At 42.6% G+C, this 16,557-nt stretch overlaps 1 protein-coding gene across 1 annotated transcript in view; it reads right to left on the bottom strand.

The window, feature by feature from the left end:
• Positions 1-16,557, bottom strand: part of PHACTR3 (phosphatase and actin regulator 3) — a 110,057-nt gene that overhangs the window by 13,219 nt on the left and 80,281 nt on the right. The window contains exon 8 of the mRNA XM_086474660.1: positions 14,029-14,182. Coding sequence (XP_086330786.1) covers positions 14,029-14,182 — 154 coding nt within the window. The remainder of the gene's footprint in view (positions 1-14,028; positions 14,183-16,557) is intronic.

Raw genomic sequence — 16,557 nt, 5'->3', positions numbered from 1 at the left:
CTCTTAAATTGGCATCTCTATTACCAGAACATCATGTTCAATTCAACAAGAAGTTTATTTTCATCCTTCCTATAAGTAGCTGTGAAGAGGATGTGTGCCAGGGCTTTGAGTCACTCACGCGCTGCACTGTGGCAGTGAAGTACTGCTTGCAATGTACAATTATGGGTAGTAGTAAATCCTTGGTAGGAGGGACTTGCCTTTTACAGTCTGTACAAATTAGAAGGCAGACGCTGAGACACAAACTTCATTTTACCCCAAGGTAATTCTGGAGCATGTAAAAAGCGGTAGCTGAGTGACAGCCAGCATTTCCCGTAACAGGAATAAGAGCAGTTGCTGCCATTCTCTGATAGTAGGAAGCTAAAGAGCAGTATGAAAAGGGTGAGTTGATATGGCAGATTCTGCAAGTGGCATGCAAAAACGTTACTGCTTTAAAATTGCCCAGTGTTTGTGTCTATGATCCTTCATAAACTATTTTTTGCATCCAAATAAGAAAACTGCCTTTGGGTGTCCAGTAGAAGATACTGGATAAATGCAGAGGCCATACATGTTGCCTTAATTACATATCTTATTTATTTGGCCTTTATTCTGTCTGGATTTTCAAAGCTGCGAATCAGCAACAGTTCAGTTAATTATGTTGTCACTCATCTCCCAGGCTATTATAGCTGTCCATCATTATAAATTTCGTGATATAAGCCCTGCAATGAGGAGTTCAGATTTCAGTTGGAATAAAAACAACATACTTGCCCAGTGTGAGACTTGTATCATAACCCACTGGCCCCACACGACCTACATCCTTGTGACAGGTTTGCTATTGCATAGAGTTACCCAGTGATAAGCACTGTGTGGGCTGAAATACACCCACAGAGCCAGGATCTAATTATGTGAGAGGATTCAGATGGAGAAGGCTTTACGGTAATCACTGTTTTCACCACCTGAGAAAGCCCTGCTGCATTTGACCTTTGGTTTCATAGTTTTCTCAATGTGTGAGGAAGAAAGGCCAGACACAGCTGGAGAGCAGAGCCTGGCTCTCAGTTCAAAGGCCTGCTGCAAAGTTCAGTGTAGATGCTGAGCATCCTTCCATCACCTTCAGGAGACTTTTATTTTCGTACCTCTCTCAACATGCAGTTAAGGACTCTTGGAGGATGTTGTGGCACATTCCAGGACCGACATAACATAAGGATTTTCATTTTCAGCCAAGCTATTGGTTAATATGAGAACTAACATGCCTACATTAGGGCATAAATGTAACAGCTGCTTATTTCAGAACAGGAGCTTTCTCCTCTCACTTCCATTTTCTCCCCCACACTGTGGTTTAACAGAGCTGCCTGATAGTGGATCTGTCTTGTTTGTGATAGAATTACAATATTTAGTCATTAGAGTGACAAAAGTACAACTGATTATTCGGTCAAAGACGTGTTCCGAGTCTGTAGTATGATGAGTGTTTCTTTTGGTAGCAATGTCAGCGTGAGCAGCACTACCGCTTGCTCTTACTTCTGCTTTGCCTTGCAGCTGGGCAAAGAGCGGGTTTGGGGAATACATTCAAGCTAAAAATAGCTCAGCAAGAAAAACTGCTGAAAGAACATGCTCTTCAAATAACAGTGCAAGTGGTGCAGACTCCCAGTGCAACTCCTCTGCTGAAGGCTCAAGGCTATATTAAAATATATGTTGAAGGGACTTCCAACTGAAACCACATGCTGGTTATGATCTGGGTCACACTGTGCAGGTCACTGAAAATGGTGAATAATGTTTCATTGCAAAGCAATAGATTTTTTATCTTTTTTATTTTTTTTTTTTTCCCCTGAAGCAGGAGTAAAACTCTAGAGCTCAGTGTTCCCACAAAAAAAAAAGGCAATGTTACATGTCAGATTTGGGCAAATTGAGAACACTGTGGGTTTGATGCTTCAGGACAAGCAAACAAAAGCAATCCTATAAATCCCAGGGTTTTAGTTCTATCCCATTATGTATATATTACCGTTATACTATTTTAAATAAAGACATCTGCCACTGCTGAAGTGATACTAAAACCAACTCTGGTAGCAACTGCTTGAGCAACCATAAGGAATCTGAGAATGAATCACTAGTAGACCAGAAGCAAATTTTAGCCCAGTGGTGGGGACTGCCCCTGTACCGAGACTTTCCAATACTCCTGGTGAAACAGTTATGTACTCCTGGGTAATGATGTGTACAAAAAGGAAAAAAAAAAGAAAAGGAAAGGAAAAAGAAGTTAGGTTTTAACTTCACTGTATAAATGATGCCTAATACAATGCTTGTGCTCCATCTCCTGCAGGGAAACTGAGGCTGACTTGCCAGCCACCCTTGGGCCATGTAAGAAATGAAGCATCTGTAGGCTCATGACTCAGCTGCTGGGGCAGCCAGGATTTCAGCCACCGCAGTCAGAGGGAACAGGGGCAGGAGGACAGAAAGCCATGTCAGTTTGGACTGTAGCACTAGCTGTTTTTCAGAGTCCCTCAAATGGAGATGCTGTACGTGGACGGAAGTGTCCCAAAATGTCCTGAACTCAGCGAGGACGCTCGCTGTTGCACAGCTAGCGTTAAGATCCTGCAATACTGTCCACTTAACCTATAAACAGTTGCCCCTACCAACAGATGCCACTGCAATGTAAAACTGTGGGATTTGGGTCACCGGAAGAAACACAGCTGGATTTGCGCAGAGCAGACAAAGAAATATTGGTATGCATGGCTTGTCAGCCTGCCTCTGCTGACTGTATGTAAATTCTCCTCCACCCCCTCATATAATGCACAATTATTTGAGAATGGCCGTTCTTGCCATGGCTACAATCTGCTGAGAATTTCCCCATGCAATATGCGTTCTGGAGAATATACCGTTCCACTCCCTGTAACCTTGTATATAAAGGACCCTTTGGCAATCTGCAAAGTCTCTGAGGTGACAAACATCTGCAGACATATGTGCCACTGCAAGGTGTTGTATAAAGCAACAGCAAGGATTTACCCCAGAGCTCTGTGAGCCTACTAACCCACCAGCTTCTAAACCCTTGCAGGAGAGGGCATGCCAGTGCACTTTGCAAACTGGTTGTAACGTCAGGCTTTATGCCAAGGGACAGCTTTCTTAGTTACTGAAGTAAATCAAGGAAAACTCAGCGTTCTCTTGGCTTTGTGTATTCCCTAATGAAAAAAACCTAAATAATGGTGATTCCTAAAGTTGCAAATGCTTCTGGGATAGACAGGCCCTGCTGGGACCCTATGTATGACTGCACACCTGCTATCAAATTGCAGGAATCTCTCTGGGAACACTCTCCCTGGCAACGCAAGTACTTTCTCGTTCTCGCCTGTCACTCACCCACGCAGCATCTCCAAAGGATGGGATATCCCTGCCTTCAGATAGCATATCACCATCTGTTGTACTATTTTCTGTTTCTCTCGTGCATGCTATTGTTAGCCCAGCGTTTTTCAGCACAGAGCTAGACCAGCAGCTTGCCCTCATGCTGTCATTAACCAAGGCTGGCCAGAGCCACACAGCCTTTGCCCACAGTGTGCTCTGAATCCTGCTTCTTTACTGCATTCCCATTTATTTTATTTTAATCTTTTGCTTTTTTCAAAATTTCTCCTGTGGTTATCTGTTGGTTTTCAATGCAAAGAGTGTTCCTGTTATCAGCATGCAGAATGAAATGAGAAATTCCATTTACAACCCAAAGATGTGGCCCAAGCTCTCTGCAGGAGTGTAAGTCCCCTGGTCACAACGACAGGACTAATCATCTATTCTGTAGTTATTTCATCAGCAGATCTCATAGTGTTCTGCAAAGCTGGTCTGTATGGTTATCTCTGTTGTACAGAGCAGGAAAATGTGGCAAAGTGTCTTGTCTGGAAAACCAGACTTGCAGACCTTCCATGGACTGCAGATGGTATTTTAGTGATTCTGGTTTTCTTTAAATTGGGCTGTGTGAGGACTATGCCTTGTCACTTGATGCCACAAAGTATGACACTGAGCATTACAGACAGGCCGACTTACATGAAAATGCAGAGTGGTTTTGAATTTAAAAATGTCATCCCCATATTCTGTCTGCCCTTCCCAAAGCTTTTGGGGACCCTTCTGAGTTCTGTTTAGGATCCTGTGTTTAATTATGGTGGTGTAGATCCAAATAGAGGTTGCTGGCAAATTTCAGTCGGGACAGAAAATGCTAAGCTTTTGAAATCTGGATTCCTAAATTGAATAAAATGTAAGAATTTAATTATGTTACACTTCCTATTGACCTGAGCATTTAGTTTTAACATTACTGCTATGATTTGTTGTGGTACAACACACACTGTCTTTTAATGTCAAAGTGTAGGGCTGTGACAGAAAACATTTGTGAGTTCTCCATGCTTTTGGAATCAATTTTACCACATCCGTGTCTCCTTAGAGTTGCTTCGTGTCTGCTGAGTGACTGCTAGGACAGGGGTAGTCTGCGCAGAGCAATGTAAGGTGGCAGTGACTTCGTCAAAGCTAGAACAGGCCTTGACTCTCTGCAAATGACCTCCATCATACACCGGTTTTCTAGGCTTTTGGTAGCATGTTTTTTTCAGTGCAGCTGGTGCCCAGCAAGTCACAGGTAGTGCTGCATCGGAGCGTTGGGCCCTTAGTCGACCAGAAAGTCCCTGCTAATGCTGAGCTTCCTGCTCCAACCATCCTTGTAGCCCTAAGCTTGGTGTTTCATTCTCTGTTATCTTTTTCCTTTATGTTGTAAACAGGCTGCCAAAAAAGATTTCTTTAAACTTAATTGCATGATGCCTATAAATATAACATTAGTACTGCTTTGTTCGACCTTTGCTGGAGAAGGAGGATTTTTCCCCTGTACTGTAGCCACACCCTGTGATAATTACAATAATAAGGCTGCAGTGTAGCCTGGCCAGAATATGGCTTTTGCAGACACCCTCAAATTAGCCTGATCTCTTTGCAATAGACCAGCTGCTATCTGGAGAGACTGTTGTGAGATTCTGGCTTTTTCTTTTTTTTTTTTAACATGATTTCTGAAAAACTAACGCAGTATTAATTCATTCAGAATTTAATTTGCTTAATGAATATGATCATCTCAAGCAAATGACAAAGGCTGTTTGTCTGAGTCATGTAGTCTTGACTTTCGAGGACTTTTTTTCCACAGTGTTTCAACTCACGTTCTTATTCTGGTGTTTGTCTCTTGGCCGAGTAATATTTTGTATAGTTTTAACAAAACAAAAAAACTGTCACATCTTTGTACAACAATGGACTGACTAGATTGAAGTAACCTGTTTCTAATGTAATTTAAGACTCAGGTTTTACCAACACGCTGGTTCTTCAAGCAGGTGTGTTTCTTAGTTGCCTTGATACAGTCCTCTACTTAAGTGGACTTTCAACAAAAGAGGTCCTCAGCCTCCGAAGGTGTTGTCTGTTTCTTTTTTGTTCCGCTGGATAAAAACCTGAGCATGGATTGATTAATCTGGGAGTCCTTTTTTGTTTTTTGATGCGTTACATGCAACAGCTGAAGAAAAAGATAGAAAATGAGGGTGCTTTCTAGGGAAAAAAACCCACTCTGCAGAGTCTGGAGAGGCCAAGGAAATGTGCTGGCCACCTGGATGAGTTAATTATCCTGACAAACAGATACTGAAGGAAACTTGCAGTGCTCTGTTTGACCCAAGTAGCTCCCAAACTACACAAATAAACAGGAAAGCACCCACAAGACCTGAGGGTACAGCCGCAGCTTGCCAGGTGGGTACAGGCAACGAAATAAAAAAGATTTAGATAGAACTACATTTTAATAATTGATATGACTCTTCAATATTTATTAAGTAGTGTTTGCTTAAAAACTATGACCTTCTGTTCTGACCTGCTTTCTCTCCACTTCCCCCCCCCCCCCCCCCCCCATTTTCTAAATATTTATTTGCTTCATTTTTCACCCCTCTCACCTTCTCTAAGGTTATTTTGGAAAGGTAGAAATAGTGCTAGACTGACCCAGTTTTTTTATATGAAAGCAGCAAGCCCAAGTCTCTGATTCCTGGGAGGAATTAAGATCTTGAATGAACCAGGCTGCAGAAGTTGTGCTCAAAGCCACAGGAGGAGGAAACTGTAGTAACTCTCGCAGCAACTTGGAGGGGGCAGCAACTGCAGTGTGTGAATTGCGGTTTCCTTGGATCACATGCGGAGAGCCAGTTTTTGGAAGACAGTCCAAAAACGTGCTTGAGTTCTTCACACAAAGGTGCAGATGACTCATCTGACAACACTGCCCCATAAATCAGTGAACCACACTGCTGTGCTACTAGCCATATGCCCTCCAGGTATGGTGTGTGCAAATCTGACACCGAGCAGTAAGAAAGCCTTGTCTCTTCCTTTCCCCAAAATAAAAGCAACATTTAAGAAATGAATTCTGGCCCCTTAGGTGTTCTACAGGCAACTCACAGCAACAGTTATGGTGAAATTCATTTATCTCCAGTCTATGTACAAATTTGGTTAGGTTTAAAAGGAGGGTGGTGGGAGAACCATTGCAACACCAAAGCTACCCCTCTCTCTCTAGTCTGTTCTTTCAAGAGGAAAGTCTGAAATTGAGTGTATTAACACTGAAAAACATGCAGCCAAACCCCTTTCTGGCTAAGATTTTGCTTATATCCATTCATAGTCATTCAGATACACGCTGGTCATCCTATCTTCCGTCTGTTTCAACTACAGTGAAGTAAGTGCTTGGCTTTAAGTGCATAAAGCATTTTTTGCTGGATTTCATTAACGGGTCTAAAACAAAAAAACTAATCCTGAACAATCTCAGTAACACAGTGACCATCCCCACAAATTTTTAGGGCTGTCACCATGAATGCCTGAATCCCTGCTCAACCCGTGGGTTATCAGTAGCTCACAATTGCTACAGCACCTTGTTCTGGTCAGGTTTTTGTCATAAAACAGCACAAATGGCTGTCACAACCAGAGCAGCTTACTTTGGTTCCTATCGATTAAGCTCTGCAAATTAAATTAAAGCAATTTCTTTCTGTAATTACTTGTGCCGCAGATCCAAACCAGCTTAAGGACCTGAATCATAATCCAGTGTAAGGTGAGGCACTACAGAGCATTATTGGCTTTCGGCAGATTTCCATTTTGGTTTATGACTGCTTGTCACTTTACAGGGCTAGGGCCCAGATCTTCAGGCGTGTATAGATGCCTAATTTCTGAGAGAGGATCTGAACACTTGCTGCTATTTGTAGGTAGTTTGGCAGGGCAAAACAAGTGCACTATTTTCTTCCCTGAAATGTTTTTTCCTTAATTAATTACATCTACTTTATCAGTTTTCCTGCAAGTTTATTTACATAATTATGCTCCCCTGTGATACATTACAGCTTTCTCAAAGCTGATTTTTTATTTCTATTTTCACATGTGCCACTTACACCAGAAGACCTATTCGAGGAATTGACTCTGCGTCCCAGAAAAGGCCCTGGATATTCCTCTCTGTATTTACACCTGCTGCTCTGCTCTTCCCTTCCCTGCTGTGCACTGACCTGCTGCTCTTGCCTTCACTGTGCTGTGGAAAACTCGTTTGATTATGAATTCCCAGCACTGGGAGCCAGGGAAGTTGAACAGAGCAGTGCAAGGAGTTAGTGTCTTCCTCATCAGCTCTGCCCTGGACATTTTTCTTTACCCTGAGCAGAAGTAAACACCCTCTGCAATGTTTGCACAAAGTAAATACTCAACGTTTTCAACAGGATGTGCATGCTGAACCCTTAGCAATATAAACCTGCACTGAGAGCAGCTTTGAGTTATGTGCATGTTGTTCAAGTCAAAAACTAACACACAGGACTCAGTCCTCTCTATTGCAACCCTTTATAAATTAATTAATGTGTCCAAAAATTCTCGCCAAACATGTTGTGGGCTGGTCTGAGACAGCAAATTGCTCTTTCTGGTTCAGCTGCAGACCACGGCTCTTGCCCAGGGCTGATAGGGTGCTCCATAATTAAAATTGTGCATGTACTGCACTTGATTCCTGAAGGAAGCAAGCACGTCTGGTTAAAGAGCTTCTGTCCAGAGGGTCAGTTAGAAGGTCAGTTAGATTTGTCACTTCCTGACCAGGGATTCACATTAATGAAGTTCTTTCTATTTTTGAAAATGTAATACCTGAAAAGGAACAAATGCTACCTTTCTCAAGAGCTCTTCAGTCCTTAAGAGAAAGGGACAGGGTAGTCAAGGTATGGCATGCACAGATGTTCTCAAATCTCTTCTAGTACCTATATTCCAGCTGCACTGCAGCTCCCTTGTTCCTGAAAAGCTGTGTAAACAGGAGGCTAAACTGACTTATTGCTTGGAGACGTTAGCAAAACTTAAGCTTTCTCCCTTTCCTCCCAGTTTTTGTCCTTGAAGGCTGCCTCAGAGTAACTCTGGCAGCAGACACTAAACCTCAGGCCCCTTGACTGTAAGACCAGTGCTGTCTGTCACTGGCTACTTAACAAGCTTTCCAACTGTGTGTCGCTGCCTGACTCCAAGGAAGAGCATAGGGAATATTAATGCCTATGGGATCCAGACATCTAAATCCTGGAGGCAGCTCTAAAAAATCTCAGCTGTCCCCCATTCTTCTCACCTCCCTCATTCTTCCGAAACTTCCCCCCCACCCCCTGCAATATTTTCCTTTTCTGTAGCCTGAAAAGCTAAGCCCATAATGGAGAAGGGACAAAACATGAAAAAAAAATCCCAAATCCACCAGGTTTAAAAAGCACTCGGGCACTGTGCAAGCTGTTAATAAAATACTGCAGCCACATGCAAATCTCCACAGCAACACCGCAGCTGGTCCCCACTGCCAGCATCTCATCTTGCTGTCTAGTGCAGAGCAAGGAGAACGGGAGACTCCCTCAGCTTACACACACGCCCACAGAATTAAATTGTAGCTCTATATATAGCTCCCGTCTCATGCGAGGAGCCGAGGCTTTCACAGACGCCCACGCTGTGCTCGCTGGGGTTATTTTTAGCCTCAGTGACAAGGTAACCTGGATGATTCCTGCCAAATAAGAATGAAATGCATTAAACTGTACGCAATTAGTGGTGGCAGCTGATCTTTTCTTTGTGCCTGCCCCTGCCTTTCTGTCTCTGGAATAAATCTGTGTCAAGTCTTCCCAGCCTTCTGAAATCAGGGCAATTCCCTGACTTTTAGCTCAGGGAGAGGGAGTTTGAGTCCAGTTGGAGCTTCGTCAAAAAACCTTTATAATCTCCAGGTGAATTTAAGCTAGTCTTTAAACTGGGCTCTGTTCAGTGTCTACTTCATTTCTGCCATTAGGGCTACTAGTAGTTTGTAACCACCCCATGCTTTTTGGTCAAAATCAAAGAAAATATTCCCCAAAGTTCTGTGGATTCAGCCCAGTTTCCCACTGAATCTCTCAATCTGGAGGGCTGATGCCCTTTCAGTGCGCTTGGCTGCACTTCGACATTTCTGTGAGGAAGTGGCACTGGACACATCATTCTTGAGAAACGAGGCACAGCTTTTGTTTCATCAATAGGTAAAATTTTCCTTCATGATTGCTCAGTGTGGAACTGTCACGCTTTATGCTTTTAGGCTGCAAATCTGAAGTGCTGTTTGCTGGGTATTGTTCTGTCTCCCGCAGCACTGTGAACTTCACGCTCTGTTACATGAGGCTGAGGTACAAACCAGGGTCTAATATGGGGGTGCATTTAGCCGCGTCTACAGTTTCTGGGCAAGCCAACTTGAAAATGCCTCTCCAAGAACCTCAGGGCAGCACTAGAACTACAGATTTCCAGATGTGGTAAAGTACTGAGTAAAAATACCTCCTTTTCACTTTACATTGCCAATAAACCTTGCCCCAGCATGATCTGCTTACCCATGCCAAGATTTTCAATGTGGTAAAGATCAGGTTTAGGTGCTCAAGTTTTGGTTCCACTCTGTGTCCACAAAACCATCATTCTTCCTGTCTGACTCCTTTGATGCCCACATTTCTGTATCTGAATTCAGTGTCTCCAAAATCTTTTAAGTGCCGCTTAATGCTTCGTGTCTATTTATGCAAATATCCGAAGAGGTGAAAGAGAACATGAAGTAAAAATTACAACTATAATCTTTTCCAGGAATTCATGTTTTCATTGAAACATTAACTAATAATGGAGTGTCTTTAACTGTGGTTATACAAGGAATACTTGAGATGTACCAGCCACCCAGGCAGTTCAAACATTAACTTTCTAAACCGTCAGATATCAAATGTAATTAAACAACCTTTTCCTGCGTCACTCTTCAGTCTAGCAACTACTTTACTCCCCCAGGTTTCAGCTTAAACCCCTTCTAGAACAAAGCGAGTCTGTAAGGCAGAAAGCAGTTATTGCAAATAATCGTACTTGCAAATGTCTTCTCTGCCTCTTGACACAAAGAGCTCTCAATTCACTGAATTCCATTGAGGGCTTATTATCTGCACTTCGAACACATAATAATGGGAACCAAGACCTGTTGGGAGCCCTGTTGCCTAATGCACAGTAGAATATCACGAGTGCACACCATGGCCTGGGGCACTGGGGATGCATGAATTAGTAAGAGAAACACTACTGGAAAGGGAAATCTGAGGAAAATGGAATACTGCCATTTTAGATAGAGGAGGAGGGAGAAGTGCATGTTTCCACGGCAACAGGTGGCAGTCTAAATTGGCTGGGAGCACGAAATATGCGAAATACACTTTTCAAAAGCAGAAATGCACAGAATGAATACTTGAATCTGTACTCACACTGCTGTCAGTCAACAATAAATCTGAAATCAGTGGACTTGCATGGCTGTCAAAGCAGAATCTGGCCCAAAAGATGTAACAGAATTCCTCAATCTCTCTTTTGCAATGGAATGAGTGGGAAAGTGGAGAAAAATAGGAATTTTAGCTTTCACTGCATAAACACTGATCAGCATGATAGCAGGGAGCTGAGTTTTCTCAGCAGGTTCACAACTGCTGTTGAAATGTGTCACAACCAGAACCATTCAACAGTTTTGAGAAAATGTTATCGTTTTGTCTCCACATTTTTGAAGTTAAGATAGACACTATTATTTGGTGTATTTTGCACATTGTATGCATCAGCACAGCTTTCCCCCAGACTACAGAGCTAGCCTATGTTAGCTGTGGGACTGAGGAAATTTGCTAGACAGCTACAGACTTTCAAATCCCTATGAATGTGCCGAAAAATATTGATTTTTGAAAACAACTGCCTGTTTACTTGCCATTCTTATGCAGACAGCCATCAAATAACTACTCGCTAATCTGCCTGTACATTATTCTTTTGTGCTGAAGTACGTCTATAGCCTGGCAGTACATGTGGATTCATAACTGAGCGGGCAAGTCCCCTTGCTGTTGTCAAAGTGTCACTGGCACAGCAGCAGCAGCAATGCGCTCTTATCTGCAGAGGCAGTGACAAAATCATACAGAGAACAGACATTTCTATTGGATCCCATTTCTCAGTCAGTAACTCACACCTGAACACTTAGCAGTATGTTTCTCAGGTATAAACTTCCAAGTAGTCACAAAGAGACAATGTGGACAAGTACCAGTAAAAAGAATTAATTGAAAGACCTCAAAATCTCATCCAAAAATTTCACTCTTCCCAGTGTGGTTACGTTTCCACGCTATGGTTGCGCTCTGAGTGGGGACTCTGGGGCGGTCTGAGTTTTGTGGGGTGACACCTAGTCATTCCTAGTCAGAGGGACATCTCTAGGGCTTTGACTCTTTGGCCTTTACCGGTGCCCATTTTTACTTTGTTTTTTCCTTTTTTTTAGACATGTACTTTCTTTTCCTGGTGTAAATATTTTCCTGCATGCATCCACCACCTGAGGTTGTTTGCATGGTCATGTTCTATTCTGGTGGATGAGTTAAGAGCTGAGCTGAGCTCTGCCAGTGCACATATGTGCTGGAAGTTGTGTGGGAGATGGCTTCCAATCTGTTTTGCCATTCCTGGCTATTCCAGCAATCTCTGCGCCGTCTGTTCCCCGCGATGCGCTGAATCTTCCACGTTCCAGGAGGAAAGAGCTAAGTGAAAGCCTGTCTTCCAGCACTTGGAACAAAGATGGCTTTTAGCCATCCTCTAGACATGACCATTAAGTCCAATGGCCTGCACCACAGATTGGTCCATAAGACCACAGAGACAGTCTGGAGGCTTCCTTCTCTGCATTTACCTATAGACAGTACCTTTCCTACCTTCTAGTAATAGGCAGCCATCTTCACCAGTAGAGTACTTTCCTTTTTAAGTCCTTGTACTGACACTTGACTTTAGGTATGCCTCCTTTAAAATAATTCTTTAGGCTCATTATTATGCAAGCTAAATGGTAAACAAAAAGAAAGGGATAAAGCCTGTAGTCATACCACCTGAAGCTGCAGTTCCATTAGACCTTTTACACTAAGAGAAGTCAGGCTGTATGGAAAGAGCTGTGACCTTCTAGGCATTTCAGCAATGTGAGGTGTGAGTGGTTATGAGATAATCTCACTCAGTGAATACTCTGTGATGGTTAAAACTTGTTTTAGAGATGCAGTGTGGTGGAAACAAATTTTTGGTGTATTTTAGAGCTGCAAAATTAGGCTCCTGACCTATGAAGACATCTCACGAGCAACTGACTGTCCAAAATACTGGAATTAACGATACCAGAGTACAGCTGGAAATATTTCCCTGAAATGACTACACATGGCTTGTAAGGTCAAGATAATCAAGGTCATAGTCAAGGTCCGTGACACTTTCCTTCCTGAGACGGTGTGTATTAAAGTGGCACATCTATGATTTGCTCTGCCTGTAACTCTTGGAACTTAATGCAAGTTGTAACGTGATATTTTCTACTTATATGGGATGTACATGGTTTTTGTGACAGGGACTGTCTTCTGCTCTGTCTTGTGCAGTCACTGACACAATCCACTGCTCTCCTTTGGGTGTAAAGCGCTGCCATGCTACAAAGAATAAACAGCAATCACTGACTGGAGGAAGGTGATTACTCCATCTCCAACATTGCAGAGGCATCATGAAGTGCACCCAAAATCTCATCTGTGTTCACTCAGCAGCTCGTTTCTTAGCTGAGGGCAAGTGTGGTGATGGCAGTGATGTTTTCCTCCATAAACTCTGATCCATTAAGACTTGTGCTCTGATCCATATGCGTACTTCTCATTCCCTGTCCCCTGAGGTAAAGTTTAATCAAATGCACACACATGAATGAGCTAGTCTAAATATCAATAAATGTTTCTTTCAGGAGAGGCTTGAGATATTTAATATTTAATAAGCCTTGAAAATGAACTTCTATTCATGTTTCTCAATTTGATTCCAAGCATTTTGGCGGTGAGCAGTGCTCACTGTCCCAGTGTGGGCAGGCACAGCGCAGATTATTTAACAATCCACTTTGTCTCATCTAAAATATTCATGTTTGCAGCTTTCAAAATGTAGCTCTTAAAAAAACACACACAAAAACCAAATGGTGCAGTCTGAGCCTCACTGTTACCTTAAATCTTTGCTTTAGGCTACAAGCCACAGTAATGCTATTTCTCTCATAGCTCTACCCTGTTGCCCTGGTTACTGATCAAAACCAGACCATCCCTGCCGTCCCTGCAGCTGGCCTTACACAAGCACCGTACCCCTGTGAGGGCAATGCTGCTGTAGTTGCTTCTTAAAACAGAAATACAGCCACCAATGCATACAACAGCTTTCCTGTGTTCAAGTAAATACGCAGATATAACAATTGCCTTTACCCTCAAATTCAACTAGTGCTGACAAAGCAAAATCAGGTTAATAAATTGTTGTATTATTATTCATATTAAAGCACTAGCCTTTCTGGAGGACCTCAAAATCTTGATTGCATCAGTGGAGCTGCAGGTAGATTTGGCAGGATTTTGTCTCCCACATTGACTTCTGTCTTGTTTTCTGCTGAAAAGGCAATCCTGACTGAAGAAGGAGTTGAGATACTTGTCATGTGGCTGATTGACAGCTGAAAATGTGCTATATTAGTTTGTGTATGATTCACTGCAGGAAATGGACTTGGGGGTGGGTGACAGTGTCTCATCTGACACTACCCAGAGGACCCTCCATTGTAAAGGGAGGTTCCTCCCTGTTCTTAGACAGACTTACTTTGAGAGTTTCATTTCAATTTGCTGCCGGATTTCCTGTCTTTCCTCGTCTGTCCTCCTTGGGAAAATATTTCTGTCTTCCAGCTCCTGCTTGCTTGGTCTGTTTCGTAGTTTTACTGCCAGCAGCTCTTTCTTGCATTTTCTTGGCAAAGTACCTGGGACGCGCATTGAAAAGAAAGTTATTAGAAAGACAGCTCGTGGAGATGAAACATGAACATATGAAGAGCAGGAAACCTACAGAGTGACAGTGATCCGTATGTTAGTGTGCAATGAGCAGTTGTACACGTTAATATAAGTAAGTAGCACTACAGTCGTGCAGGGCTCAGACACAAAACAGCTTGCAAATGCAGAAGGATCATATTCCTCTGTTATCTTTGTTATCCATTATAAGCAAGCAGTGCTCTCAGGTGAAAATTACTTGCAGCTGGGACATGATTCACATCAGTAGTTTAGAAGTCAAAGGCTGTGCATCTTGCCTGAGTCCTCTGAACATCCCTATAGCCCAGAGCAATCCCTATTTCCTGAACCATTTAGCGGTTCATTTGCAGAAGGTCTGGATCGCTCAGCGGCAGGAGTGACCGGGACATGTACACCTTCCTCTCTGGGTCACCAGATGTAACCAGGAATAGCTAATGGTAACTGAAATGATCAAAATTGTTGCTTGGCATGTGTGTATATATGCACACACACACACACATATAAGTATATATATTAAATTTCATTCTAGTTTTCTGGCATTAGAAATTGGAAAATCAGAATTGTGTTCAAACACCATGGGTAACTAAGAGTAAATGTGAAACATTACGTCTGTCTACACCTGTCCAGTGTGACAGTGTGTCATAACAGAATTTCATCTAGCCATCAGTACTATACTGTTGGCGTTAGGCCTTTCCCTCTGAAAAGAGCAGGGGCCAATATTCCAAGGAATAAAAGAAAGGCCAGATTTTATGATGATTTGCAGAATCCTGACAACTTAATTGGCCATTCAGGCAATAAGAGACATAAATACCTACTGTGATTGCACGATCTGTTATGCTTATTGTAAAAATACGGTAACGTATGTTTTCCATCCAACCAGACAACCTGAAACGTCGCCATTTCAAAAGAACTCTTCATAGGAGAGGATGCAGCAACTGTTTTGAGTAGGACTCTACTGCTCTTCAGTGTGCTGGATGTTGATGCAGCCCGTCTGATGACATTAGAAACATCCTTTCTCTCTTACTAGGGGGAACTATGTTTGAGCTTAGGTATTTCTGTATCTTTGGTTTAGACTTCAGCAGGCTAAACGAGTGAAAGCTGGACTGCTGAGCTTATAAAACCATTTTGCCATGTGTTTGGAAAGGTACTCAATAAAATGGCTGTAAAGTAGAAAGCCATCTTTATTTTCAAGCGCAGACTGAAAGTCTGAGCCGATGTCCATATTTGATGAGGGGTAGCTTGCTTATGATGGGGGAAAAGAGGGAAGTGCTATTAAAACCAGTGAGCTGCTGAGTTGTACTGGTGGGACTGCAGTCTTCCAGCAATCGTGTCACAGGTAGGTTGTAAGCAAGTAAATTTACACCAGATCCCTGCCACACCTCTAGTGCGGTGTACTGGCTTTTCTGGTGTCCAGTCCAGGGCTTCAGCAGACTCTGAAAATTATCACTGCAGAGTAGCACCAGTCAGATGGGGTTTATTGTCAGGGTACGCAGGAACTACAATTAAATCTTTGTATTTGCTCCACCTTAGGAGCGTGGCGTGTAATAGGAGGTTATTTTGGTTTGGTTCCTTTTTACTTTAAAGTGTTTTTTTTAATTTAGTGCTTCACCTTTTCTAGAAAAGGTCACCTAATTTTTAAAGAAAATGACATTTAATTGGTCTTTTTGTTTGGCATTTGAGATAGGATTAAAGTCTATTTTTTAAAGGATGATCTGGAGGTTGGCAAGATTCTAAATCCTAAATAGGTTCTAATTCCCAAATATTGGGGGTTTATTTCCTAGGGATCTATGGACCTACATTATTATTATCACTATTGATCCCAAATTTCTTTATGCAGAAGGGAGGAGTCTATGCCACATCCACACATACATGTTGGGAAGACTCGGGCAGAGAGTACGCATGGTCTCCCTGTGTGAGCAGGGACAAGCCTCTTGATAGTTGCAGTGGTCTAAAATTAAACTGTTTAGAAACCTCAGTTCAAAACCCCACTTCGAGTCTAAAAGCTGTGCCCTTGTTTAGCACCTTCCTCCTAATGCTTTCAAAGTCTGTTGCAAACATTAATTGAATTAAACCACAGAGCCCTCTGTGAAGTAGTAGGTATAAGTTTAGCAGATGGGTAAAGAAGTTAAATGATTTGGCTAGTGCCACACAGAGCCTTCTGCTAACTGAATATATGACTTCATCAGAAACATTTGGCTCACAAAGCCACAGACTTGGGACTCTGTCAAGGTTTTTCAAGCCTCCACCACAGTGAGCGTGGGTGCAGAGTGGGCGTTTGGAGTGCTCGATCTGCACAGCACAGGAATCAACAGAATTCCTTCTGGAAACAATC

The sequence above is a fragment of the Leptosomus discolor genome, chromosome 17 (assembly GCF_034619465.1).
Source record: "Leptosomus discolor isolate bLepDis1 chromosome 17, bLepDis1.hap2, whole genome shotgun sequence".
Classification (NCBI taxonomy): domain Eukaryota; kingdom Metazoa; phylum Chordata; class Aves; order Leptosomiformes; family Leptosomidae; genus Leptosomus; species Leptosomus discolor.
This window is presented reverse-complemented; position numbering and strand designations above follow the sequence as displayed.